The sequence below is a fragment of the Dermochelys coriacea genome, chromosome 10 (assembly GCF_009764565.3).
Source record: "Dermochelys coriacea isolate rDerCor1 chromosome 10, rDerCor1.pri.v4, whole genome shotgun sequence".
Lineage (NCBI taxonomy): Eukaryota > Metazoa > Chordata > Testudines > Dermochelyidae > Dermochelys > Dermochelys coriacea.
The window spans coordinates 63,938,730-63,966,498 of NC_050077.1; the positions used below are offsets into that span (position 1 = coordinate 63,938,730).

Below are 27,769 nucleotides of genomic sequence, written 5' to 3' on the forward strand. Positions count from 1 at the left end.
CTGAGGTTCTACCTTAATTAATTAAGATTCTTCTTTTAAACACGTTTAATTCAGTACAGAATATAAATAAAAATAAAATGTGTAGACTTTCAGATTCTGCTTGTCAATATCCTCAGACTGGGTTTATTTGCCACATGTGTCTATTGTGCCATTAAAATTTTATAAAGCTAGATTTGTTTAACGTTTACATAATTTATACCAGAGCAGTTTTAAACATGTCACACACATAAAATGACTTCCTGCTTAATTCAACTCCATTTAAATACATTTTTCATTCCTTTAATTTTCTCAAAATGAATTAGCAGTTAATTAAAAGCTGGAGAAGAGTTTAGATGAATAAGGGGCAGTGTTTGCCAAAATAAAACTAAATGATATTTCCTCCAATTACTAGCTGAGACACACAACCACAAATTCATAGATACTAAGGTCAGAAGGGACCATTCTGATCATCTAGTCTGACCTCCTGCACAACGTAGTCCACAGAATCTCACCCACCCACAACCATGAAAAACCTCACCTATGTCTGAGCTACTGAAGTCCTCAAATCGTGGTTTAAAGACTTCAAGGAGAAGAGAATCCTCCCTCAAGTGACCCATGCTACAGAGGAAGGCGAAAAACCTCCAGGGCCTCTTCCAATCTGCCCTGGAGGAAAATTCCTTCCCGACCCCAAATATGGCGATCAGCTAAACCCTGAGCATATGGGCAAGATTCACCAGCCAGGTACTACAGAAAATTCTTTCCTGGGTAACTCAGATCCCATCCATCTAATATCCCATCTCAGGGGATTAGGCCTATTTACCCTGAATATTTAAGGTTTCAGAGTAGCAGCCGTGTTAGTCTGTATTCACAAAAAGAAAAGGAGTACTTGTGGCACCTTAGAGACTAACAAATTTATTAGAGCATAAGCTTTCGTGAGCTACAGCTCACTTCATCGGATGCATTTGGTGGAAAAAACAGAGGAGAGATTTATATATATATATATACACACACACACACACACACACACACACACACACACACACACACACACACACACACACACACACACAGAGAACATGAAACAATGGGTTTATTATACACACTGTAAGGAGAGTGATCACTTAAGGTAAGCCATCACCAGCAGCGGGGGGGGAAAAGGAGGAAAAACTTTCATGGTGACAAGCAAGGTAGGCTAATTCCAGCAGTTAACAAGAATATCAGAGGAACAGTGGGGGGTGGGGTGGGAGGGAGAAATACCATGGGGAAAATAGTTTTACTTTGTGTAATGACTCATCCATTCCCAGTCTCTATTCAAGCTTAAGTTAATTGTATCCAGTTTGCAAATTAATTCCAATTCAGCAGTCTCTCGTTGGAGTCTGTTTTTGAAGCACACCACACAACAGAACCACTAACCCAGGAACCTATCCTTGCAACAAAGCCCGTTGCCAACTCTGTCCACATATCTATTCAGGGGATACCATCATAGGGCCTAATCACATCAGCCACACTATCAGAGGCTCGTTCACCTGTGCATCTACCAATGTGATATGCCATCATGTGCCAGCAATGCCCCTCTGCCATGTACATTGGCCAAACTGGACAGTCTCTACGTAAAAGAATGAATGGACACAAATCAGACGTCAAGAATTATAACATTCAAAAACCAGTTGGAGAACACTTCAATCTCTCTGGTCACTCGATCACAGACCTAAGAGTGGCTATCCTTCAACAAAAAAGCTTCAAAAACAGACTCCAACGAGAGACTGCTGAATTGGAATTAATTTGCAAACTGGAAACAATTAACTTTAGGCTTGAATAGAGACTGGGAATGGATGAGTCATTACACAAAGTAAAACTATTTCCCCATGGTATTTCTCCCTCCCACCCCACCCCCCACTGTTCCTCTGATATTCTTGTTAACTGCTGGAACTAGCCTACCTTGCTTGTCACCATGAAAGGTTTTCCTCCTTTCCCCCCCGCTGCTGGTGATGGCTTATCTTAAGTGATCACTCTCCTTACAGTGTGTATGATAAACCCATTGTTTCATGTTCTCTCTCTCTCTCTCTGTGTGTGTGTGTGTGTGTGTGTGTGTGTGTGTGTGTGTGTGTGTGTGTGTGTGTAAATCTCTCCTCTGTTTTTTCCACCAAATGCATCCGATGAAGTGAGCTGTAGCTCACGAAAGCTTATGCTCTAATAAATTTGTTAGTCTCTAAGGTGCCACAAGTACTCCTTTTCTGAATATTTAAAGATCAATTAATTACCAAAATCACATTATCCCATCAGAATGGTATGCATACTGTAGCATGTATTACCTCATACCTGGGACTCATATCTACAATCTACTTAAACTGTATGATCTTTGAGGTAGGTACTGACTTTTCATGATAATTATGTGCAGTGTTTAGCACAATGTGGCCCCAGGGTATTTCCACAACAGATATTAATAACTATCTTTTAGTGCTCCAACAAATGGAAACTATTCATGTTACAGCTCTGAGAGTACTCAGAACCTTTATGAACTACAAATTATGTGTTCTCCTCTTGCTCAAAAATCAGATCAAGTGTCTGCTTCTAAATCCATCACGCATGCAGGGCAAAGGCTGGGGACGGGGGAGTTAGAGGATCCACTGCACTAGGACAAGGGTGATGTCTGAGTTAATGCTAAAAGAGTACATCTGCCATTTGTCACAAAACCAGTATCTCATACTCTATACAAGGATTTGGGACACTCCAAAAAGCAAAAGCGCTATGTAGAATCAAATTATATTCTATAGCTGAGAACTGCTTCATTCATGAGCACAAATAATTGCTTAGCTCGAAATGAAGGAAAATTGGATGACCGTCTCAGTATGTTCCGTTTTAAAATCAATGATCAGGTGTCCTTACTTAAACCAAGCAGACGCTCAAACCTCATATGTAACAGCTAGAAAACTGAACAGACTAGGACACACACCTGATGATCAGTAATGATGGAAAACAGAGCTGCAGATACTGGTGAGCCTTTAATATGCACTGGACTATCAGTGATAACTGGGTGAAAACCATTAGCCAAGAATGACTTTTCCCTAGAAGGCTGTATTGGAGTCCTTTAAGTCTACAGATAAAATCAGCTAGAAGAGTTAAAATTAAGTTTTGGGAGATTTGAAACCCTATGTCTCATCAAACTTACCATTTTTCATGCAGACAAAAGGATAACAAATATGCCAGAGCAGTAAAGAGTTTAGACTTTACTATGACAATTGCTCAACTGCTTTTTTCATTAAGTCAATAACTCTAATATTTGTATCACATTTAAGGACCCACAATGTTTTATGTGGAACACATGAAGACAATGCCAACCTCCAAAAGCTAACCATCTTTTTTTCCCCTCTTCTAAATTAAATAATCTTGGCTAAAAGTTGTATTCTTGCCATTCCATACTGATCAAGAATTCTTAGATTCTCATTAATTCCTTCAGTCTGATTATGCAAGTCCTAAAAATACCTTTACCCTGGAGGAGGTTAAGAACTGATGATATCAGATACATTATCAAACATGAATTTAAAAAAGTTTTAAACAATGTTCCTGGAACCTAAAAGAAGGAAATTAAATTCTTCTTTCCCCAAAATTATACAAATGCACATTATTGGTCTGAAATTTAATCAACACAAAAAGTACCTGGAATATTTTCAGATTGTCTTCGGGGTTTCACAACAAGTTTTACTCCTCCCCCAAACACAGCAGCCCACATTCGACTGTTCAGGGGATGGGCTGCTAGCCGAAATAATTCATTGCAAGAATTAGTTGCAAGGGCATGTATCAGGAGACTTAGGTAAACAGCTACAACAGCTTCACAAAGTAAAATGTTTAACTTTGGTTGGTCCTCATCCTGGGCTGAATTTAAGAGATTTATAAGTGAGCTCACACCTACAAGAATAAAAAAGAAAAGATGTAACTTTAAGAAGTTTGCAGAAGTACAAAAAGCATTTTTCTTAAATTCATTTCATGCTAAACAAAGAATTCTATGAGTGGCCATTTAGTACTTTAATCTAAATTAAGTTTATTACCCCTATTTTTGAATAAATTATAAAATTTGTTTCCTGATGATTTTCCTTTCCAAGACAGACTTTCCCTGAGAGCATTCTCTGTCTCAGGTGTGTGGCTGAATGCGTCTTGAAATCTTCTCCCAGGACGGTGTGGCATTGACCCTGGGTTTTCTTCATCTTCCTCTGTAGCATGAGATCAGACTAGATGGATCTGGTGGTCCCTTCTGGCCTTAAACTCTCAGAGTTTAAGGCCAGAAGGGACCACTAGATCCATCAAATCTGATCTCTTGTATATATTCTTGCACCATATGAGTATTTCCAAAATTGTATGTAAACACCAAATTCTTATTAGATTAATTATAATGCCTTGTGCAACTTTACAAAATACATACATAAAACCTGAGGCGGCCATGGCCAAAATATTTGAACTTCTCTTGGATGGGATAGATTAGGGGAATGGTCAAAGAAATAATCAGGTAATCAAGTTTACATTCTGGATCCTGATCTTTCTCTCAAAGATATCTGGGGCATGGTGAGAATCTTTCTGTTCAAATAGGTGAGCCATAAGTTAAATGCTGATGGAGTTCACCCAAGAGTTAAAAACAAACAAGAATGCAAAATAGATTTTTCTATAAGGGAAGCATATCTGATAATATCTGCATCTTCGGATGACTAATGTATGCTATCAATATTCTTGTTGGCTTGAACACCAAGCCCGGTGTGCATTTGTAGATGTCACTGCATGTTGCATCTGATGAAGTGAGCTGTAGCTCACGAAAGCTTATGCTCAAATAAATTTGTTAGTCTCTAAGGTGCCACAAGTACTCCTTTTCTTTTTTACTGCATGTTCTGAGTCACAAGAAAAAAATCAAGAAATTAAGTGAGAAACAGATTAGAGTGGGGACATCTGAAAACGTGTTCTTGGCATGCTGTTGTGAAAAAACTTAGTTTTTTCTCACCAGGCCATTGAGCAGGAGTTGAATTTGGTGTTGCATGTTCTTCAATGCTTTCTGTCCTCAGTCTGCGTCGATCACTCAAAAGCAGTCCTTGATAAACCATTCCTGTAAACTGATTTGTTTCCGTTTGACTGCTAAACACAAATCAATTTTTTCTAATGAGAAAGGATTTTAGAATATTCTTGTACTGAAGTATAGTATATATGGCAAGTTATTTTCATTTTAGTCTTTAATTTTTCAGAAAATACATTTGAAATTCTATATAGCATGTAGGAGCAGTTTTAGAAGACTGAGTAAAGTCATATTTTTACAATGTAAAAAATTAACTTAGTGCTAAAAATCAGTCTGCATGCAATGTTTTACATTCCAGTCTGTCTGTTTTTGGCAAGAGAAAAAGGTTCACTTTCAAAGATTTTAGTAATCAGAAAATGTGTTATGAAAATTGCAAAATGCCCTTACATCTGTAGGTGTATTTATTCTCTACTCTTTTCAGAGATGGCCATATAACTATCTATCTGAAACTTGCTCATCTGTCAGGTACAAGAAGAAATTGCTCCTATATATCAATGTGTCTGCTGTGGAAAATTGCCTTTTTAGTGTTTTCCTTCTAATAGAGCCTCAATCATAGATTGAGTAACTAGAGATTTTTATTTTTTATTCTGTGCCATAAAATCTACTAAACAATTTTTGGTATTAAATTTAATTCATGTAAAACTGTCTGGGCAAATGGAAAGCACCCATATAGTTTATTTTGAAAATGTTACAAGAATGTAACTGTAGCTTCATTCACATCACAATTTCCTCATAGTGCATTAATTGCATTATATACATGCATGCACACTGAACTTAGGCCTGGCTGTGTATACACACGAGTATATATGTGCTTAATTCAAAATGTTAGTTCTTTATGCATTTATTTAAAAAATGTGAAAGTTCACTCTTACATGAAAACCCAAAAACACATTTTAAACGTAACTGTAAACGGAGCTTAATTTTTACCTGTAGCTGTGGCTGTCACATAAAGCTTGGTAAATAGATGCAGAAAGTGAAGCTGCTAATGAATGAAGTGTATGCACCTAAAACAAAACCATCCAATATTAAATTTTATATGAAAAGTTGTAGGAAATTGCAATTTTTTCTTAATCACAGTGAACTAATTGAGACTACTAGTGAGAAAATCTGAGTGTTAAACACAAATGTTGAGTTAACTAGTTATGTCACATGAAGAAAGGAATTGTTAAGTGTGATTTATTTTATTCATGCACTATACTAGTTTAAAAATTATATTCCAATTGTTTTAACAATTAAAATTTAGCTACACACAGGATTCTGTTGCATTTACTACTGCAATCAAGACCCTTCTCCCCAACATGCCTAAGACTGATGCTCTAATTATATAAATGTCAAAATAATTTAGATTACACTGAAATAGAATTACCACCATCAGTGAGTGCAGAGTAAATAACTGCAATTTTCTGTTATGCAATATCCTGACCATTCTGATTGGTTCTAGGCTTCTGATCTACATCATCAATGATATACAGTTATTTCTCAATATCTGTAAAATAAATCCCTCTACTCTGACTGGCTAGTAATGGCTGTATGAAGAGTACAAAGAGCTGTATAATCACTGTATGGTTATTTTGCAATTCTGCAATAACTGTACTGTGTGTATATGTACATCTCTACTCTCAACTACAATCCCCCTTCTAACAGTCTTCTCGCCTAATTTTCTAGCAGTCTGCCAGCAAGGACAATACTTCGGCTTCTCGTTGCCTTCAGTGGAGGCAGAAATCTTCCAATATTTACATAATTAAAAATGGAGTCCAAAAAGCAAAGAAAATGGTGCTGTTAAAGTGCTGGAGGTTTTATTTTATTTAAAAAAAACCTTTAATTCCATCTCCCCTTCCATCATTCCTCTTAGTCCTCTTGCCCTCAGAATAACTGTTTTGTATTATTTATACTTTTGGTTGGAAAATGCCATCTTTTTCTCAATTCAGTTTTGAAATAAAATGCATGCAAAAACATCACAGTTATTATGGGGGAAAAGACTGACTGACTAGTGAAGAAAGGAAGGCATACGGAAGGGAGCTAAACAGAGAAAGGAAGAAAATGATGGAGAGAACGAGAGATGATCTGCTGGAGAGGGAAATGCCAGAAAGGATTTTTTTTTTTTATTTAAATTGTCTTTCAACAATTTGACAACCCATTCTATTTTCCAGTGTGTTTGGTTTTTTTTCATGTAAATGTCAATAGTGAATTAAAATTTGCAGTATAAAAATCTGAAAGTAACTCCTGTTAACTCACCAGTAAACAACGTCTTTGTCTATTAAACGCTTTGGGACTTTTGTCATCTGTGTTTTATTCTGAACATGTTGGCCTTTAGCTTCAGAGTTTCTTCAGCTCAGAATATGGGGCCAGATTTTCAGTGTGTGTAAATTAACAATTCAATTTATGGCAATTTTATCAGGCCCAGGGTTTATACCTGAGCTAAGAGGATGCACTTTCAAGTCAGAATACATTTTAAGACCTACTACACTATATAATTGTCATTTAATTCCACCCCAGGCACTGGTGGTCAGTTCTGCAACAATTTATTTTATTGATCAACATAAACACTGGGATTCAATGATGTAGCAAAGGTCCAGATTTGAAATTGGCTTTTTGGTCATTCATGCTCTGGGTTAAAAGGCTTTTGCACTAGTGAATGGATGGGAGGGAAACAGCCAAGTGTCAAGATATCAACCCAGATTACAGGAGAACAAATATATTGCCACAAAGTTTAAAAGTGAGTTTGATTTTTCTTGAGACTACCTGTATTGTTCAACTTAAGAGTCATCACTTATGAGTAACGTGGCCATCTGAAATGCATATATCATGCTGTGTCACATTCCCTTCTCACCATGTCTAAACATACAAATAGCTATGACATCTCATTTTCAAATTGAGAGAGAACTTCTCTTGCCTTACCTTTACATCTTCGATATTAGGGTGGGGTGGAAATTTCATCTGCACTATGGTGTAAAGAATGTCATGGATGTGGTTATTTAAGTACAGCACAGGGTTGGCTATTACAGTTTTTGTTGAAGCAATACTTGCAGAAAGCAGTGGTAGCGTTGTGGGTAATGGAAGGGGAGATTGAAGTTGCTTTACTGTAGTTTCCTGTTTAAAAGAAAATATAGTAGGTAAAAGGGTCACATAGCTGAGAACAGAAATAGCACATTTACAACCATAATGATTAAACAGAATCTTCCTTCATCTCTATCTATACAATATGGATGTATTTTTATGATCATTGAGGTCAATGGCAAAGCTCTCATTGGACTTTAATGGTCCAGGATCAGGGACTAACATACATTCAACTTTTCTAGAATACTTTTTGATTCCTAGCAGGAAGATAAAACCACTAGCCCCAAGTGTTAGGACTATTTAATACCAAACAATACTATTAAAAAAAACAAAAACCCGAGCTCCTACGCTGCTCAGTGGTCTGAGTTTAATAATAATAATAAGTAAAATTTTCACATACTGTATCTTCTATGTGAGGAACTCTAAGTATTTTACAAACAACGTATTAAAACCTCACAACACTCATGTAATGCTAGTATTATTCCTATTTTAAATGTGAAAAAAACTGAAGCAAAGTTAAATGACTTGTCCATCATCACACAGGATCTCGGTTGCTGAACAGGAAATAAATCCCTCTTGCAGTCCTAAGAGTTAGCTGCAAGATACTTTCTCTAGCATGAAATAAATCCAAAAAATACCAGACAGTGCTTGGGGACACTATATTGTTTGATTTTGTCTTTTGGATGACACACAAATCAAGCCCAATCACTTGTAGTTTCATGGCATTATTTGCAAGCGTTGGGGGTATTAGATCTTGTCAAATTCCAACTGGAACCACATAGGTAAAATGTAATTACCAAAACTGGAATGTGCATAGAATACCGAGTCTTAACACTTGGGTAGCAGCTTAAATGCTATGCTGATAGGTGCCTTAGTACACTCAACTTAAATAATGAAATAGGATCTTTAAAAATCATAGATGGTCAGGATCCAGATTTAAGATTTATGCAAAAGCAGCATCCCAAAATACCAGACACTGCCCCCTAATTCCACCTGAGAAGTTAGAACTTTATAGTCTTAGAGGGAAGAGTACCATGTACTGACTTACCAATCTGACTGCAGTACTCTAGAAATGTCTGATTTAAGCCTGGCTCAACCTTGTTCGTGTGAGTGATTTGACAAAAATCAGTCTGAGCTGTGGTTGCAAGACGACAAATTCCTGAACTACTTAAAATGAACTAATCTCAATTTAAAAGTAATTTAAAAGATTGTCTTACCTGCTGAGACTCTTGCAACAAAAACTTGAGCTCCATTCTTACAGATGCTAGACCACCACCTTGTGCCCCATGAAGGCTACAGTAACTTAGGAAAACTCTCAGGAGAGCCTGATTCTTTTGCAGCCACCACTTTCGTCTTTCAGCATGCTCTCGTTTCGCCTGCAACCTACGTCTTTCTATCTGGTGACGTTCATATGAGCCAATATCTGGCTTATCCACAATTTCTTCATGATCGAATCGGTCACCATCTACTTTAGTATATGTTTCACAATAGTCTTTGCTACCTGCTTCATGGTTACATATTTCATGCATAGCAGCAATTTCTTTTTCCAGCCAATTGTACAGTTGAAATCTAAGCTTCCCTCCGTCTACCTCATACCCCGTAGCCAAAGTCCTCAGTTCGGTCATTAGGATCTTCAAACAGGCTCTGAACTTCAGTTGTTCAGCAATTACATCAACTTCAGTGTCACCTGCATCAGAGACCTCCCCTTGAGGTGTCTGTATTACATTGGTGTGTGCACTCTTCTCATCTAGTTTTCCATTTTTATAGTCCAATTTTGAAACTTTCATTGTTAAACCATCATCTTTCTCTTCCTCTGAGCCATCTTTGTCTTCACCCCAGTCAAGAGTAAGAGACTCCTCATCAAATTTTACTGCCGGCTGACTCCAGTCAAATTGTGCTGAAGAACCAGTGCTACTTTCCAAGGCAGATGAAGCTGAAAATGGCTTTGACCAGTCTATATTACTACTATCCACGCCATCACTCTCAGTGTTTGACTCTAAAATCACACCAATTTTTCTAGTAGGACTTGAACTGGATTGATCTCTCTTGGTAGAAATGCTGGACTTTTTACTTATTTTTGGAATTTTTGAAAGAACTTCAAGAGCTAAAACAGGGCATCCCACTTTAAAATGAGCATTTGCAGTTGTGAAGAATAATTTTCTCTCTATAAGATTAATTTTATCAACAAAACTTTTCTCAGTTTTTATACCTAAAGTAGCCAGAGTCCCTTCTGGTGAGCTGAAATATCTTCGGATGTGTAAAGGGTGGGTCCGAAGGTAGTTGTAAAAACTAAACACCATAGGATTACAGGACTTGATGATAACTAGAGGAATTAAACAAATATGACTTCTACTGAAACATCTACAAATGAATATTATTTTAAGGTTGTTTTGCACCCCTGTAATTGCCACTTTACAAAACCTTACCAAAACAGTCTAGCATATTTGTAAAAATAAAAAATAATCACATCCCAAAAGAAAAGGGATAACATGAACTCATTATGGAAAGAATAAAAAGTTGTCAGATACTGGCCTCTGTTTCTTCTGCTTTATGGCACTCAGACAACTCAAAGAGGAAAGCTGGCTTGGTCAGTCAGCTTGGGATTGTCACAGTATAGGGGAATTCCTTTAGTGGCATAAAATCAGCCTAGCTCACTGTCACCCAGCAATTGGCCCTGGCCTAGCAGCTTTTTCAGGTAATGGCTAGGCTAGGGGACCTGACTGTAGCTCTGCTGAACTTGGGTAATCCCTGGCTACAGAAACAGCTGCCTGAAGGTTACTATACCTGGGCACAGATTAGAGCAGTCTCAAGGATGCTCTAACCAGCAATGTAGATTGAACCTGTCCTCAGGGAAGGGGATGTAAAGTGGCACCTTTGTTTCCACCCTTTCTGGTCTTACAAAGATTGGCTGGTGGATCCTAGGAATGAGCCCAATGTTTACTGACAAAAAAAAAATTGTAAATTGAATTATATACGTTACTTTTTAAAAAAAAAAAATCAGCTTGCTTTTAAGTGTGAATATTCCACTCCCTGAGCAACATAAGTTACACCGACATAGGCATTTGTGTGCACAGTGCTATGTTGGCAGGAGAGGTGGTATTTTTTTATGCTGACAGGAAATCTCTCTCCCATTGGTATGGAGCCACTTGACTGAACACACTGTAGCAGCACAGCTGTGCCACGGCAACGCTGTAAGTGAGACATGGCCTAAAGGTTCAGTCCTGCAGAGATCCAGAACAACAGTGCTCAGGTTGGGAAAATGGGATGCTGTACCCTGGAGGTCCAGTCAAAAGGTGGATGAATCTCAGGATTCCATTCTGATTAGTGCAGGTGTAGGCCTATCACAGGTATCACTCATTCATGAACCGCAACAAGAAGCATTTGTAAAAATGAAATAACTATACGCTAATAAGCTTATGGTAACAGTACACTGTAGCTATTGCACACTTCATAGAACTACAACACAATGGAGAATTAAGCAGATCATTAACAGATATTAGCTTCTGTTTGTTGAAACCCTTTTGTAAAGGTTTCTAACTGAGAATTATTGCATTAATGAATTACAACTACAGTACCAGCTACTTTAACTATTTTTGCTGCCTTTTTCATATTTAAGGATCTGTTTTTACTTCTAAATGCTTAATTATTATTTAATTATGGAAGGATCTATAAATCCTAATATAAAATATATTTGAAAATTACAACACTGATATTTCCCCTACCTGGATTTTCATCATCTTCCTTAGGTGTTTGTTCCAATAAAGTGTCAAGTGCTCTAGTGTAGTCTTTCGTTATCCAGTAGGCAAGACTTCGCAGGAAGGGATCAGGATGCAATTTAGTACATCTGAATCCAGATCCATCTTTTTGGCAACCCAAAATTTTTTCATAAAGAATGGATGTATAAGTGAGGGAGGTCTCAAATTCTGATTCATATAAACGAGCAATAACCATGGCCAGCTGAATATCTTCCATTTTTTCAAGACACACCTGTGACAAAGCATGACAAGCAAATTGCTGGATTAGGGAAGCCTAGCTCTCAAAGAATGAATGAAATAACTAACTACCCACATTTAGAATGAAGAGTAATTTTCCCATCATGTGACAGTTTAAAAGGTACTTCAAATTTTGGGGTCAGAAACCTGTATCCAAGTATATTTTCTCCCTCTGTTTGGTCAGAAATGTGCTGATTTTTTTTTCAGATTTTTATAAAATTCTGGTTTATTTAGTAGTGTATCAATGTATCAATAATCTAATAGACTTTTCCTTCAGGCTTACACAAATTTTCAGCCTTAATTACATGAAATTAGTTTTTTTGGGTTTTTTGTACTGAACCGTATGCAGAATTATATCCGATATCATGTAATAGACTCCTGTAATATGTACACACACAGAGGCAGCAATAACATTGCATAACTCTGACTTTTCATTGCTCCACTGTACAACTTTCTCTTGCCACAGCTTTTGTGAAATGATTAACAAACAACAGTGTTCATCAGTGTAATTCTCAAGTTCAGGTCTGAAATTCCACAATACTTTATATACCTCTATAGCATCTTTCAGGGAACCAGCTAATAAGAAAAAAGCAGCAGACTGTTCAAAGCGTTGTTTTCCCAACAAAGCAAAAGCATTTTTCAAAGCTGCTTTGCGCCACCTATCTTCACTGAAATTGTGGCTGAAAAATGTGGTCATCTTTTCATCATACTGAGACCTATGTTAAAAAAAAAAACAAAATTCAACACAGAGTACTTAGTTATAACTTAAATTTTGGGCTGTCAAGTGATTACAAAAATTAATCATGATTAATCACGCTGTTAAACAACAACAGAATACCATTTTATTAAATATTTTTGGATGTTTCCAAATTTTCAAATATTGATTTCAATTACAACACAGAATACAAAGTAAAGTGCTCACTTTATATTTTTTATTACAATATTTGCACTGTAAAAAACAAAATGGTATTTTTCAATTCACCTCATAAGTACTGTAGTGCAATCTCTTTATCATGAAAGTTGAACTGACAAATGTAGAATTATGTACAAAAAAACTGCATTCAAAAATAAAACTGTGTAAAACTGTGTAAAAGCTTGGTACAATTCGCAGGAGATAATGCTGCTAGCTTCTTGTTTACAATGTCACCTGAAAGTGAGAACAGGCATTCGCATGGAACTATTGTAGCTGGCGTTACAAGATATTTACGTGCCAGATGCACTAAAAATTCATATGTCCCTTCATGCTTCAACCACTATTCCAGAGGACATGCGTCCATGCTGCCTACAGGTTCTACTCGATAACTATCCAAAGCAGTGCGGACCGACATGTTCATTTTCATCATCTGAATCAGATGCCACCAGCAGAAGATTGATTTTCTTTTTTGGTGGTTTGGGTTCTGTAGTTTCCACATCACAGTGTTGCTCTTTTAAGACTTCTAAAAGTATGCTCCACACCTTGTCCCTCTCAGATTTTGGACGGCACTTCAGATTCTTAAACCTTGGGTCGAGTGCTGTAGCTATTTTTAGAAATCTCACATCGTACCTTTTTTGCATTTTGTCAAATCTGCTGTGAAAGTGTTCTTAAAATGAACATGTGCTGGGTCACCATCCGAGACCGCTATAGCATGAAATATATGAAGAATGCGAGTAAAACAGAGCAGGAGACATACAATTCTCCCCACAAGGAGTACAGTCGCAAATTTAATTGACTTTTTTTTTTTTTTTTAAAAACAATCATCATCAGCATGGAAGCATGTCCTCTGAAATGGTGGCCAAAGCATGAAGGGGCATACAAATGTTAAGCATATCTGGCATGTAAATACCTTGTAACGCCGGCTACAAAAGTGCCACGTGAACGACTGTTCTCACTTTCAGGTGACACTGTAAATAAGAAGCAGGCAGCAGTATCCCCTGTCAATGTAAACAAACTTGTTTGTCTTAGCGATTGGCAGAATAAGACATAGAACTGGATGGACTGGTAGGCACTAAAGTTTTACATAGTTTTGGTTTTGAGTGCAATTATGTAACCAAAAAAAAAAATCTGCATTTCTAAGTTATACTTTCATGATAAAGAGATTGTATTTCAGTACTTGTATGCGGTGAACTGAACAATACTATTTTTTTGTTTATCATTTGTGCATATATTTGCAATCTAATAATAATAATAGTGATCACTGTGCACTTTGTATTCTGTGTTGTAATTGAAATCAATATTGAAAAATGTAAAGAACATCCAAAAATTTAATAAATTTCAATTGGTATTCTATTGTTCAAGTGCGATTAATCATGATTAATTTTGAGTTAATCGTGTGAGTTAACTGTGATTAATTAACAACCCTACTTAAATTATATCTTTTGATCCAAGATCAGTTGAAATGAATCTCTAATCTGAAATATTTCTTTTCACTATTAGTTTTATTCTTACTACTTTTAAAGTCAAAGGCTAATGGAACTCACCTAAACAGACCCCACACCACTGCTTTTTTCTTCATAGCAAGGTAAAAAATTGCAGCATCCAAGGCATCATTGTTCCTTTGAAATGAAGCTTTTGCAACCTATAGTAGTAAACAGAGAGCAAACACAATTATTGCAAAAAAGCTGCCATCAGTTTAAAAAATGCACAAACTCTGCTGAAAAGGATAGCATTTGTGAAAATGTGAATGTGAAAAAAGGAGTTTGTGTGTGTGTTTCTATAAAGCTATAAAAGTCTTCTGCAAAATATTCAGAAGGCACATTATTTATACAGTTTGGGAGCAAACAACACTATAAATGTTTTAATTTTTCTTAAGGCCTTTGGAAAATATAATACTGATGCATATATTTAAAAACATAACGAAGTTACAGAAAGGCAAATAAAAATCTTTCATCCCTCAATCCTGATGAGGTACTTTTCACTTGGCAATGCATGTTGTGGTATCCTCTTGCACTGAGGATACCTCTCTGGGGGAGGGAACTCCAGTTATTAGGAAGAAACTATTAGTAATGGATGATTCTGTCGCTAGAAACCTAGATAGCTGGGTTTGTGATGACCAGGAGAACTGTATGGTGACTTGCCTGCCTGGTGTGAAGGTTGTAGATCTCTTGAGACAGCTAGATAGACTTATGTGTTGTGCTGGGCAGGAGATGGTGGTCGTGGTACATGTAGGTACCAATGACATAGGGAAGGATAGGAGAGAGGTCCTGGAGGCCAAATTTAGGCTGCAAGGTAAGAGATTGAAGTCCAGGACCTTTACGGGAGCATTCTATGAAATGTTTCCAGTTCCACATGCAGGGCCAGTTAAACAGGCAGAACTGCAGGGTCATAATGCATGGATGAGACGATACTGTAGGGAGGAGGGGTTTAGATTTATTAGGAACTGGGGAAACTTTTGGGAAAGGGGGAGCCTATACAGGAAGAATGGGCTCCACCTAAACCAAAAGGGAACCAAATTTCTGGCACTTTAAAAACTGCTCTATGACCTTTTTAATTTTAACTAAGGGCTGGGGGAAAGCCGACAGTGCCGAGGATCATGTAGTCTGAACAGAGACATCCCTTAGGGGAGGATCTATTAATGGAGATTTTCTATGTCACAATAAGGAGGAGAAGATGATAAAATACAGGTAGGATCTGATGAGAACCAGTCAAATGAAAAAGAGTCCCATTCAATTACATCATGTAATGGCAGACAGCTAAGAAGTGACAAGCTTTTAAAGTGCTTAAATACAAATGCTAGAAGTCTAAATAATAAGATGGGTGAACAAGAGTGCCTCGTATTAAATGAGGATATTGATATAACAGGCATCACAGAAATTTGGTGAATGAGGATAATCAATGCAACACAGTGCTACAAAATATATCAGAAGGACAGAACAGGTTGTGCTGGTATGTGAGTGGCACTATATGTGAAAGAAAGCATAGAATCAAATGCAGTAAAAATCTTAAATGAACCAAACTGTACCATAGAATCTCTATGAATAGTAATTTCATGCTTGAATAATAAGAATATAGCAGTAGGGATATATTAATGACCACCTGACAAGGATGGTGATACTGTGAAATGCTCAGGAAGATTAGAGAAGCTATAAAAATAATAAAAAACCCAATAATAATGGGGGATTTCAGCTATCGCTATATTGACTGGGTACATGTCACCTCAGGACGGGATACAGAGATATCCTTAAATGACTGCTTCTTGGAGCAGCTAGTCCTGGAATCCACAAGAGGAGAAGCAATTCTTGATTTGGCCCTAAATGGAGCACAGGATCAGGTCCAAGAGGTGAATATAGCTGGACCACTTGGTAATAGTGACCATAATATAATTAAATTTAACATCCCTATGGTGGGGAAAACACTACAGCAGCCCAACAATGTAGCATTTAATCACAGAAAGGGGGACTACACAAAAATGAGGTAGTTAGTGAAACAGAAATCAGAAGATACAGTGCCAAAAGTGAAATCCCTGAAAGATGCCTGGAAACTTTTTAAAGACCCCATAATAGGGGCTCAACTTAAACATATAACCCAATTAAAAAAAAACAGAGAACCAAAAAAGTGCCACCGTGGCTAAACAAAGTAAAAGAAGCAGTAAGATGCAAAAAGGCATCCTTTAAAAAGTGGAAGTTAAATCCTAGGAAAATAGAAAGGAGCATAAACTCTGGCAAATGAAGTGTAAAAATAAAATTAGGAAAGCTAAAAGAGAATTTGAAGAACAGCTAGCCAAAGACCAAAAAAAAAAATTGCTATTACTTTTGGAAAGCGGGAAGCCTGCTAAACATCCAGTGGGGCCACTGGACGATAGAGATGCTAAAGGAGCACTCAAGGACAATAAGGCCATTGCAGAGAAACTAAATGAATTCTCTGCATCGGTCTTCATGGCTGAGGATGTGAGGGAGATTCTCAAAGCTGAGCCATTCTTTTTAGGTGACAAATCTGAGGAAAAAGAACAGGAGTACTTGTGGCACCTTAGAGAATAAATTTATTTGAGCACACACTTTTGTGGGCTAATACCCACTTCATCAGATGAATGCAATGGAAAATACAGTAAGAAGAGTGTGTGTGTGTGTGTGTGTGTGTGTGTGTACACACACACACAGACACAGAGAACATGAAACAATGGGTGGTGTTATACAAACTATAATGAGAGTGATCAGTTAAGGTGAGCTATTACCAGCAGGAGAGGAAAAAAAACCCTTTTGTAGTGATAATCAATGCTTCCTCAGCTCTCGTCCCCTAATGCCCCTACTCTACTTGCGCTACATTGATGACATCTGCATCATCTGGACCCATGGAAAAGAAGCCCTTGAGGAATTCCACCATGATTTCAACAATTTCCATCCCACCATCAACCTCAGCCTGGACCAGTCCACACAAGAAATCCACTTCCTGGACACTACAGTGCTAATAAACGATGGTCACAAAAACACCACCCTATACCGGAAACCTACTAACTGCTATACTTACCTACATGCCTCTAGCTTTCATCCAGACCACACCACACGATCCATTGTCTACAGCCAAGCTCTTTGATACAACCGCATTTGCTCCAACCCCTCAGACAGAGACAAATACCTACAAGATCTCTATTAAGCGTCCTTACAACTACAATACCCACCTGCTGAAGTGACGAAACAGATGGACAGAGCCAGGAGCTTGCCCAGAAGTCACCTACTACAGGACAGGCCCAACAAAGAAAGCAACAAAATGCCACTAGCAGTCACCTTCAGTCCCCAACTAAAACCTCTCCAGCGCATCATCAAGGATCTACAACCTATCCTGAAGGACGACCCATCACTCTCACAGATCTTGGGAGACAGGCCAGTCCTTGCTTACAGACAGCCCCCCAACCTAAAGCAAATACTCACCAGCAACCACACACTACACAACAGAACCACTAACCCAGGAATTTATCCTTGCAACAAAGCCCTTTGCCACATATCTATTCAGGGGACACCATCATAGGGCCTAATCACATCAGCCACACTATCAGAGGCGCGTTCACCCTCACATCTATCAATGAGATATATGCCATGTGCCAGCAATGCCCCTCTGCTTTGTACATTGGCCAAACTGGAAAGTCTCTACGTAAAATAATAAATGGACACAAATCAGACATCAAGAATTATAACATTCAAAAACCAGTCAGAGAACACTTCAATCTCCCTGGTCACTTGATTACAGACCTAAAGGTCACAATATTACAACAAAAAAAGTCTTAGACTCCAGCTAGAGACTGCTGAATTGGAATTAATTTGCAAACTGGACACCATTAAATTAGGCTTGAATAAAGACTGGGAGTGGATGTGTCATTACACAAAGTAAAACTATTTCCCCATGTTTATTTCCCCCCCTACTGTTCCTCACACTCTTGTCAACTGCTGGAAATGGCCCATCTTGATTATCACTACAAAAGGTTTTTTTTCTCTCCTGCTGGTAATAGCTCACCTTAACTGATCATCTCCTCCCTGTATTTTCCACTGCATACATCCAATGAAGTGAGCGGTAGCTCACGAAAGCTTATGCTCAAATAAATTTGTTAGTCTCCAAGGTGCCACAAGTACTCCTGTTCTTTTTGCAGATACAAACTAACACAGCTGCTACTCTGAAATCTGAGTAACTGTCCCAGATTGAGGTGTCATTAGAGGAGGTTTTGGAACAAACGGATAAACTAAACAGTAATATAATCACCAGTACCAGATGGTATTCACCCAAGAGTCCTGAAGGATCTCAAATGTGAAATTGCAGAACTACTAACTGTAGTTTGTAACCTACCATTTAAATAAGCTTCTGTACCAAATGACTGGAGAATAGCTAATGTGACACCAAATTTTTAAAAAGGGCTTCATCAGCGATCCCCGCAATTACAGGCTGGTAAGCCTGTCTTCAGTTATGGGAAAACTGGTTGAAACTATAATAATGAACAAAACTGTCAGATACTTAGATGAACACAATTTGTTGGGGAAGAGTCAACATGGTTTTTGTAAAGGGAAATCATGCTTCACGGATCTACTAGAATTCTTTGAAGGGTTCAACAAACACGTGGACAAGGGAGATCCAGTGGATATAGTGTAGTTAGATTTTCAGAAAGCATTTGACAAGCCTCATCAAAGGCTATTAAGCAAGGTAAGCTGTCATGGGATAACAGAGAAGGTCTTCTTATGGATTGGTAACTGGTTAAAAGATAGGAAACAAAGGATAAGAATAAATGGTCAGTTTTCAGAATGGAGAGAGATAAATAGTTGTGTCCCCCAGAGATCTGTACTGGGCCCAGTCCTATTCAACATATTCATAAATGATCTGGAAAAAGGGGAAAGAGTGAGATGGCAAAATTTGCAGATGATACAAAACTACTTAAGTTAGTCAAGTCCCCGGTAGACTGCAAAGAGCTACAAAAGGATCTCTCAAAACTGGGTGACTAGGCAACAACATGGGAGATGAAAGTCAATGCTGATAAATGCAAAGTAATGCACATTGGAAAAGTATAATCCCAACTATACATATAAAATGATGGGTTCTAAATTAGCTGTTACCACTTAAGAAAGCGAACTTGGAGTCATTGTGGATAGTTCTCTGAAAACATCCACTCAATGTGCAGTGGCAGTCAAAAAAGCAAACGGAATGCTGGGAATCATTAAGAAAGGGATAGATAATACGACAGAAAATATCATATTGCCTCTATATAAATCCATGGTATGCCCGCATCTTGAATACTACATGCAGATGTGGTTGTCCCATCTCAAAGAAGATATACTGAAATTGGAAAAGGTTCAGAAAAGGGTATGGAATGGCTGCCACCTGAGAGATTAATAAAACTGGGACTTTTCATCTTGGAAAAGAGACGACAAAGGGGGGATATGATAGAGGTCTATAAAATCATGACTGGTGTGGAGAAAGTAAATAAGGAAGTGTTTTTACTCCTTCTCATAACGCAAGAACTAGGGGTCACCAAATGAAATTAATAGGCAGCAGATTTAAAACAAACAATAGGAAGTGTTTTTTCACACAATGCACAGTCATCCTGTGGAACTCCTTGCCAGAGGATGTTGTGAAGGCCAAGACTATAACAGGGGCTATAAAAGAACTAGATAAAGGTCATGGAGAATAGGTCCATCAATAGCTATTAGCCAGGATGGACAGGGATGGTGGCCCTAGCCTCTGTTTGCCAGAAGCTGGGATTGGGTGACAGGGCATGGATCACTTGATGATAACCTGTCTGTTCATTCCCTTTGGGGCACCTGCCATTGGCCACTGTCAGAAGACAGGATACTGGGCTAGATGGACCTTTGGTCTGACCTAGTATGGCCATTCTTGTGTTTTTATTATTATGTCATGAGATTCCTATCAGCCCTATGCTTCTGTGAATCTATGATCTTGGGCTCCACTGGTACTCCATTACAATTTACAATCATTTACTCACTACCATATCACATACCGTTTAAAATAAGAGTTTTATAATGTTGTGAGTGGGTTTTCATTTAGACCCAAGGATCTGTCCAAATGGATCTAATTCTAGGATCAGGGATTTAAGTTACAAAGCTGGGAGATTCAATGGGTAAAATTCTGATCCCACTGAAGTCAATGCAAGTTTTGCCATTTGTTTGAGATGAAAACAATCACTATTTAATAGATTTAAGAAAAAGATTAAGAAAAAAGTATTTTCCAAAAAGAGAAAAATCAGCAACTTCTTTTAAACTTATTGTTGACCTTAAAGTACTTTTTCAATGCATCTTTTCAGTTTCTGCCAAGAGATGTAACACATGCTGAAGATCTTAACAGTAACCTTCATCATGCATTTCTGTTATGAATGGCATATCTAATACATATCTTGCTATCACTTATTTCTTGAATTATACAAAACATAGCAAAGTTTTTTAATGTAAGTGATTCAAATTACCTTCTCAATGCACCTTCGGAGTGTATTAATATTCCTGACCCACCAACCTATACCCATTGCTCTTAGTTCCGACCACTGTGGATCTCCTCTCTGGATAGCAGGAATCATGTTGATCAACTCTTCCTCAGCCTCAGAATGAAAAGCCCAGGCAAAATGGCAGGTAGATACACCTAAATAGCGACATGGGACAATAAATATTCAGCAAATAAAAGGTTGTTAATAAACAAATGAAAAATAGGAGGGAGACTGCATATGGGCCGCATCACATGAATTTATCATTGAGTCTAAATTTTTACTTATGATAAAGTGTTTACAATGTTGAATCCTGGGGCAAATTTTTTCTTTTTTAAATCATGAATGCAAATTAGCAAAACAGAGTTGGGATTCCCAGCTGAGGAGTGGGGTGCTCTTAGACAGGTCATTCCCAACAGGAGGAAGTGATGCTGCTGATACTAATGGTGGTGCACACTCCAGATAGAGAGGGTCCTGCTTTGAACACACATTGCTATGCGTGTACAAAATTGTATTATGTCAGTAAATGTAGTGATTGTAGACTGCAATTATTTCAGTAAATCCCCAAAACATTCTAACAAGTATCTTTCTTTTTCTTTAAAGCATTTAATTCATAATCCAATTCTTATTTTCCAGACTTTGCCTGAACTTTCTGGTTGCAGCAGGGCTTTGAAGGGTAGTAGTGTGATGCAGGACTGAAAGCAATGCCCAGGGAGCAAACAGGCAGTGAACTCAGCTCTGCTGGGAACTCACCTGAGATAAGGCTTTTTTTTTTTTTGCCCCTCTTTCTCCCCCAACAAGGTCCTAATTTTGGAGACAACTGCAATGGGCAGAGTCTTAAGGCTATTGTGTGTACCGCAAAGCTTACAAGCAGCTGTGAAGGTAGGTGTGATACAAGGAAGAAGACACATGCTTGCTGCTTTAAGAGTCAAAAGGAATAGCGTGTCCTAACCCAAGAAGCCTAAATTCCTTCCTCAAGCTTACTCTCCCTCAGTAGCAGCTCCCCTTGATCACTGGCGCCACTTGCTACATTTCTCTTAACGTATCAGCCAAGTTTGCAGAGAGAAGTGAGCATACACATCACTTTCGGGACTGAAAAGCCAGGAAGGGAAATGTGCGATGCAGCAACACAGCCAAAGGATATTGGGAAAAACAATATGCTGCCTGACCCACTTCTCAAGCTTTTGAAATGACTGATGGCAAATTGTGTACGAAACAGCATTACTTCCTGCTCCTGCTCCAACTGCAGCCTGAAGGTTTTGGTGCTCAATGCAGCAGCCTTAGTGCTTTCAACATTCCTTTCCCACACATGCTGGAATACTAGGGTGAGAGGCAGAGACACAGGGAAAATACCGTTGTCACAAGTCCCTTCAGAGGCTGGGAATCTGTCTGCTCCTCGGGTGCTGCCTGCTCTCCTACCCCAGATTCAGAATAGCATCACTCAGCCCCTGCTTCAACCAGAAAGCAGATAGCTGGGATGAAAATTACGAATTATAGCTTAGGAAAAATAAACAGTCTTATTTTTATTTCTTTTGCAAAGGAGATTTAAAAAAAAAAAAAAAACCTTAATTTTGTTGGGGAAAATACCCAAACTTCAAACAGACAAGCCATAATCTCTTTACCACACTTTCCAACTCATGATTTTTCTATAGCTCTCCTTCCATTACCCTGGTCATAGACTGTATCAAAGAACTTATGAAGTCAATGGTCCTATTCACAGTGGATGAAGGTAAACATATGCGTAAGTCTTTGCAGGATCATGGCTTAAGTGAACACATATCATAAAAATTCCTAAATGGGATAATACAGATATTGAAGATAATGCTGAAACATTTTCTATCTGCTCATGCGAACATAAAACATTGCAGGGCTTACCTTGATGAAGCAGCTGACCTCGATATAAAGGTGGGAGTGATGTCAGAAGGCATGTATGCAAGCGCATAGCCAACAAATACCGCAAGCCACATTCATCTAATGTGTCTCTGCCTGCAAAATAAAAAAATTGATTTAAGTACTTGTGAACACATACAATTTACACCCATTGATATTTTCATAAGGGGGGACAAGAACTGAATAGATATGGAGACTGAATTCATCCCTCTACTTACTAACAGATCAGGATTGAGGCACACTGAGCAAAAGCATGAGGGGAAAGCCTACCCTACCATTGCTTCTGCTGTATCTTGTCTGAATTGATGGCTTTAGATACCAGCTCTGTCAATCCAACACCTTTTTATGAGTACTAAGTTCACCTAAACATTATGATTAGTCATTATGCCTAATTCTATTTTTATCAGTTGAAATACATGGGCGTTAATAAGAATTCACACTCACTACTAACCTGAGTAAGTCTTATCTCTGTTCTCATCAAGTTCAGTGCTTGTTGTAGCCACAGTGTCTGCCAAAGCAACCAGAAACATCTGCTCCAAGCGAGTGAGGCCTGGCAAACTTGAGTGCATTAGATGACTTGAGAGGACACTAGCGTGTTCTCGGCCAAAGTAAGATGGCCCGTATTGAGAGAGGTTAATTACTTTGGATTTACTCTCTCTCTTTTCCATCTCAAAATCAATGAAGTCATCAGTTGTAACAGGCTGCATCTGGAATAAATTTGAGTATTGATCCTCTGTTTTTCTTTTAGTGTGATCTTCAAATCCTTTAGGTACTTTAGAAGTTTCTTCAGAAATTTTGTATGTGGTATCTTGATCAGCAGCAAGCAATGCATACAATGGCAGTGGTGGAATAGAATCTATCTCAGTATAGTCTCGAGTACCATCTTTTCCAGCAACGATTGTGTCCTTTGCAGTACTACCGCTTACACTAATGGTACGAGAAAGAGGACGTTTAGGTCCACCACCTTCCCCAGCTTCTGCATCTCTAACTATTGCAACTTCTCCTGCAATACATTTAACTAAATGGGACAGAATGGCTTTAGCTCGGCGAACTTTACCTAAGTCCATCAATTCTAATAGCTGGGTTGGATGATACTGTGGAAGTGTAGGGGAAAGGACATGAGCAGCTTCAAAAAGGCCTCCATCTTGAATTACAGTTGGAGTGCCAAAGACATCATCTACAACACCTGCTGCATCAATTACACTTGTCTTCTTTGCTAGCAAACTTGTTTTTAATGGATCTTGAGTTGCTGAGTCTTCAGCAGTAAAAACATCGCTTTCGCCATCACCAAATTTGACAGCATGTTTCCATTGTGCATACACATGCATTTCACAGTCCATTCCCACTACCAGTATACCATCTCGTACCCAAGAGAGAGAAACTGGCAATGAAGGAGTGCCATCTACAGAGGACACCAAGTCAATAGATCTCAGCAGTACCCATTTGGACTTTATACCTTGTTTTATGCTACCACCTAGTGGTAAAGTAATAATAGCTACTCCATCTTTACTGTTTGTTTGCTCTGTCACAATTCCTGAAAGTCGTCCATACATAAATATATTGGCACCCACCCCAACTGTAAGTATATGTGAGCCATCTTCTTTTGATACCCAATCCAAATGTACCAAATGCTTGATATTGGGCATAAGGTATTTGTCCTTGTTTAAAAATACATCTGATTTACTATATACAAACAAATTACTATCTACACTGACCCTTGAATCAAGTACACTCCCAACCTTAACTAAGTCATCCAGATGAACTGTCTGTTCCAAAACCCATTCTGATCCTCCTGTAGACTCACATTCAAATATACAAACATGCATACAAAATTCTTTGGAAACACAACCGTTATGCTGTAAAGGTTGTTTGTATGCCACAGCAAGACGTCCTGTGTAAGAACAGCTAACAGCAACTGGCCTTCCTATTATGCGTACTGTACTGCTGTTGTCTTCCCCCTCATCATTCATTAAAGGCCATTTTCTCCAATGATATGTCTCCCTCACTTCTTTTCCACTATTTAGATCCATCTCTACAGTGCATCTCCAGAACCGCACTTTGTTGTCTGAACAGGATGTTACTACCAAATAAGGCGCAAGGCATACTGGGTATATTGATGATGAGCTCAGGTGACCTAAAGTAAGATCAAACAGAATTCACTATTAGTAATATAAAATATAATAGATGCATGAATAAAATATACCATTACTATTTGCTGTGGTTTAGATTAGAAATATTAGGACAGATTTTCAAATTATTGGGATTTTCTTAATTTGTTTAAATATGGAGTGAAATGATACCAAAGCAATTACGGGACTTAAACATTATGCTAGACAACTAGACAGTGCTTTCCTCGTTCTTTCAGACATACACACAGCATGTACTATTCCAGTCTTCTGAAGGTCCCGGGGAACATTTGAAACTAACGGGGGGGGAAACAGTATTTGGGTAAAACTGGAAATTTGATCTATTGACTAACCCAACTTTAACAAACAGTTTTATAAATTAGTTTTAAAGGGGTCATAAAAACTAGTGTACTCTTTTGAAAAGGTCAACTGCTACTCTCTCTAATCTACTGGGGTTAAGAGACCTAGAGTGCAGATCCTCAAATTCAGAACATAGTTTGTGGAAGGACATATATGTCAGTTAACCAGAAGTTCAGCAAAATGAGGTTGTACAACACAGTACTACTAACTAGAAGTCAATTTGTTGCCAAAACTTGGTAGACTGCATAGAAGAATATTGTTTTACCTGCTGAAGGCGTTGCTCTTATTACTTCTACACCAGTTGGAAGATCAAGTGGATAGCTATATACAAGTCTAGAACTCAGAATGAGTTTACTGGCAGTCTGAAGATTAGCAATTGATGAAGAACGTGGCATAGGAGGAGTTGAGCCAGGTGAGGTATCTGGAGAAGACTCCACAGTCTTTTGTTCAGGTACACAAAGTTGATTCTCCGATGAAGTAATTTCAGGTTTTTTTGCTTGAAAGAAGCATTAGAAACAGTATTATAAATAATTGTGTGTACAGCCAACGTTTAGATATCCTATAGACAAAGAATTGTTTTCTTAGGAGTGCATTTGTCTCATAGAACAGGCACGTAGCATACGTCTGGGTTGATCTTGTTCTACTTGGAAATAGTTTAGATTATTAGTCATTGTTTTCACATGATCATAACTTTCTCAAACGTTTACATTTTAAGATAAAACATGCTTGAAAATGTCACCTGTCTCCGTAATAAAAATGCTATTTTATGACTGGCACAGAGTGGATTTAATTTTCCTTAAAACTTCGGTAAGCAGCTGTCATTCAGCTGCATCAAACTTTTCCATTGATCTTACAAGTTAGTCTAAAATTTCCAGTGCTTTATTTGTAGTAGAATTCAACCATCTGACCAACACAGTGATATAACTGAAATTGAACTGTGCAAGTATAGTGGTCTTCTATGTTTTATACATATAAATATAATATAAAAATTGAAGTTAGTGTAACAGAAAGTCATGTGATAACTTCCACTAATGTTACTTAAATGTCCTCCAGAATTTAAAGTGAAAATCTAAAAATTTAGTAAAACTGAACTGATTGCTTGGATGCTGCTCATCCGTTTACTAAAGAGGAAATCTATTTTTTTAAAAAAAACTAACTTAACATCAATTGTGCAACATTTAAAGTAAATACATGTCCATCTCTGAGAAAATATAATCACTCACCTAAACATGCTTGCACAGATTTAAGATGAAGATGCCACATGTGAAGAACTGAGCAGCCATTCCTGTCTCTTTCAATTACTACGAGATAGAATTTTTCTGAGAAAGGTGGTGGACGATACCCTGTTATTTAAATCGAACACATAATTATGAAGTTAATGGTTCAATAAAAATAGTTTAAATAATAAACAATTTTTGTGAAAACCTCTGATACCTAAAGAATTATGTGGTTGGGGGAGAGGGTGTCTTTTTTTTAAGTTTTCCAAAATGTTGCTTTGGTTGATTATTAATTTATAAGAATACAAAAACTAAATATATACACATCACAAAAAAAGTGGTTTTTAGCAAGGTTATACATTGTACCCTCATTTTATGTAAGAAATACATTCTTCTTAGTTTGAAGCGTATGTCAGGATGACAATATCAAAGATTACTGGAAAACATTAAAGCTGATGCCACTCAAGTTGGGAGAGGAGCAGGAAATGATGAACAAGAGGGAGGGATAGCTCAGTGGTTTGAGCATTGTCCTGCTAAACCCAGGGTTGAGAGTTCAATCCTTGAGGGGGCCATTTAGGGATCTGGGGCAAAAATTGGGGATTGGTCTTGCTTTGAGCAGGTGGTTAGACTAGATGACCTCCTGAGGTCCCTTCCAACTCTGATATTCTCTGATTCTATGAGTTCTTCCCAAAGGGTCTTCTGATTCTCTGCCCAAGCCCCACCCAAACACAGATTAAAGAAGCCTGGGGGTTACTCCAACTTTCACCAGCTGGTTATGTTCACCAAAGGTCCATATCCCAGCTGGGGAAAGGAGGAGCAGAACGCATTCCATTAATTTCTACTCCCCACTCCTTCTCCTGCATCATGGTTAGCAACAAGGGAGACATAGGAGATAGATGTGACAACTGTTCACTGCCAGGGACTCTCCAGCAGGGCTTGCACATGGTTTCTGCTCCATTTGTGCTACTTGAGAGGCACAAAGGGAACAAAACAAGGCAAAGAGCTCCCCAATGTACTGATTGCGGCCCCCTGACCTTTTTGAAATGTTGAGTGAAACCCTGCTCCATTGGAGTCCATAGCAAAACCCTCCTTGACTTCAGTGGGGCTTCCAGGAAGACACTGATGTCAAAGTTGAACACCACGGTTTGCTTAACCACAAAACTGGAGTGATCAAAAAGTCTGACTGCGGGAGAATTTTATTTTCATTGAAGAA

At 38.1% G+C, this 27,769-nt stretch overlaps 1 protein-coding gene across 4 annotated transcripts in view; it reads right to left on the reverse strand.

Annotated features, from left to right (window-relative positions):
* Window positions 1-27,769, reverse strand: part of DMXL2 (Dmx like 2) — a 116,715-nt gene that overhangs the window by 36,755 nt on the left and 52,191 nt on the right. For 3 of the 4 annotated variants that reach the window (XM_038418704.2, XM_043493263.1, XM_038418703.2), the window contains exons 16-28: window positions 26,563-26,682; window positions 25,605-25,835; window positions 23,305-24,987; window positions 22,839-22,949; window positions 20,952-21,121; window positions 14,539-14,636; window positions 12,632-12,797; window positions 11,812-12,076; window positions 9,307-10,412; window positions 7,931-8,122; window positions 5,960-6,036; window positions 4,964-5,094; window positions 3,637-3,885 (exon numbers count right to left, since the gene is read on the reverse strand). In XM_038418704.2, the coding sequence (XP_038274632.1) occupies window positions 3,637-3,885; window positions 4,964-5,094; window positions 5,960-6,036; window positions 7,931-8,122; window positions 9,307-10,412; window positions 11,812-12,076; window positions 12,632-12,797; window positions 14,539-14,636; window positions 20,952-21,121; window positions 22,839-22,949; window positions 23,305-24,987; window positions 25,605-25,835; window positions 26,563-26,682 (4,599 nt within the window). Of the gene's footprint in view, window positions 1-3,636; window positions 3,886-4,963; window positions 5,116-5,959; window positions 6,037-7,930; window positions 8,123-9,306; window positions 10,413-11,811; window positions 12,077-12,631; window positions 12,798-14,538; window positions 14,637-20,951; window positions 21,122-22,838; window positions 22,950-23,304; window positions 24,988-25,604; window positions 25,836-26,562; window positions 26,683-27,769 lie in introns of those variants that run through there. The other variant, XM_043493264.1, reaches the window with a different exon arrangement.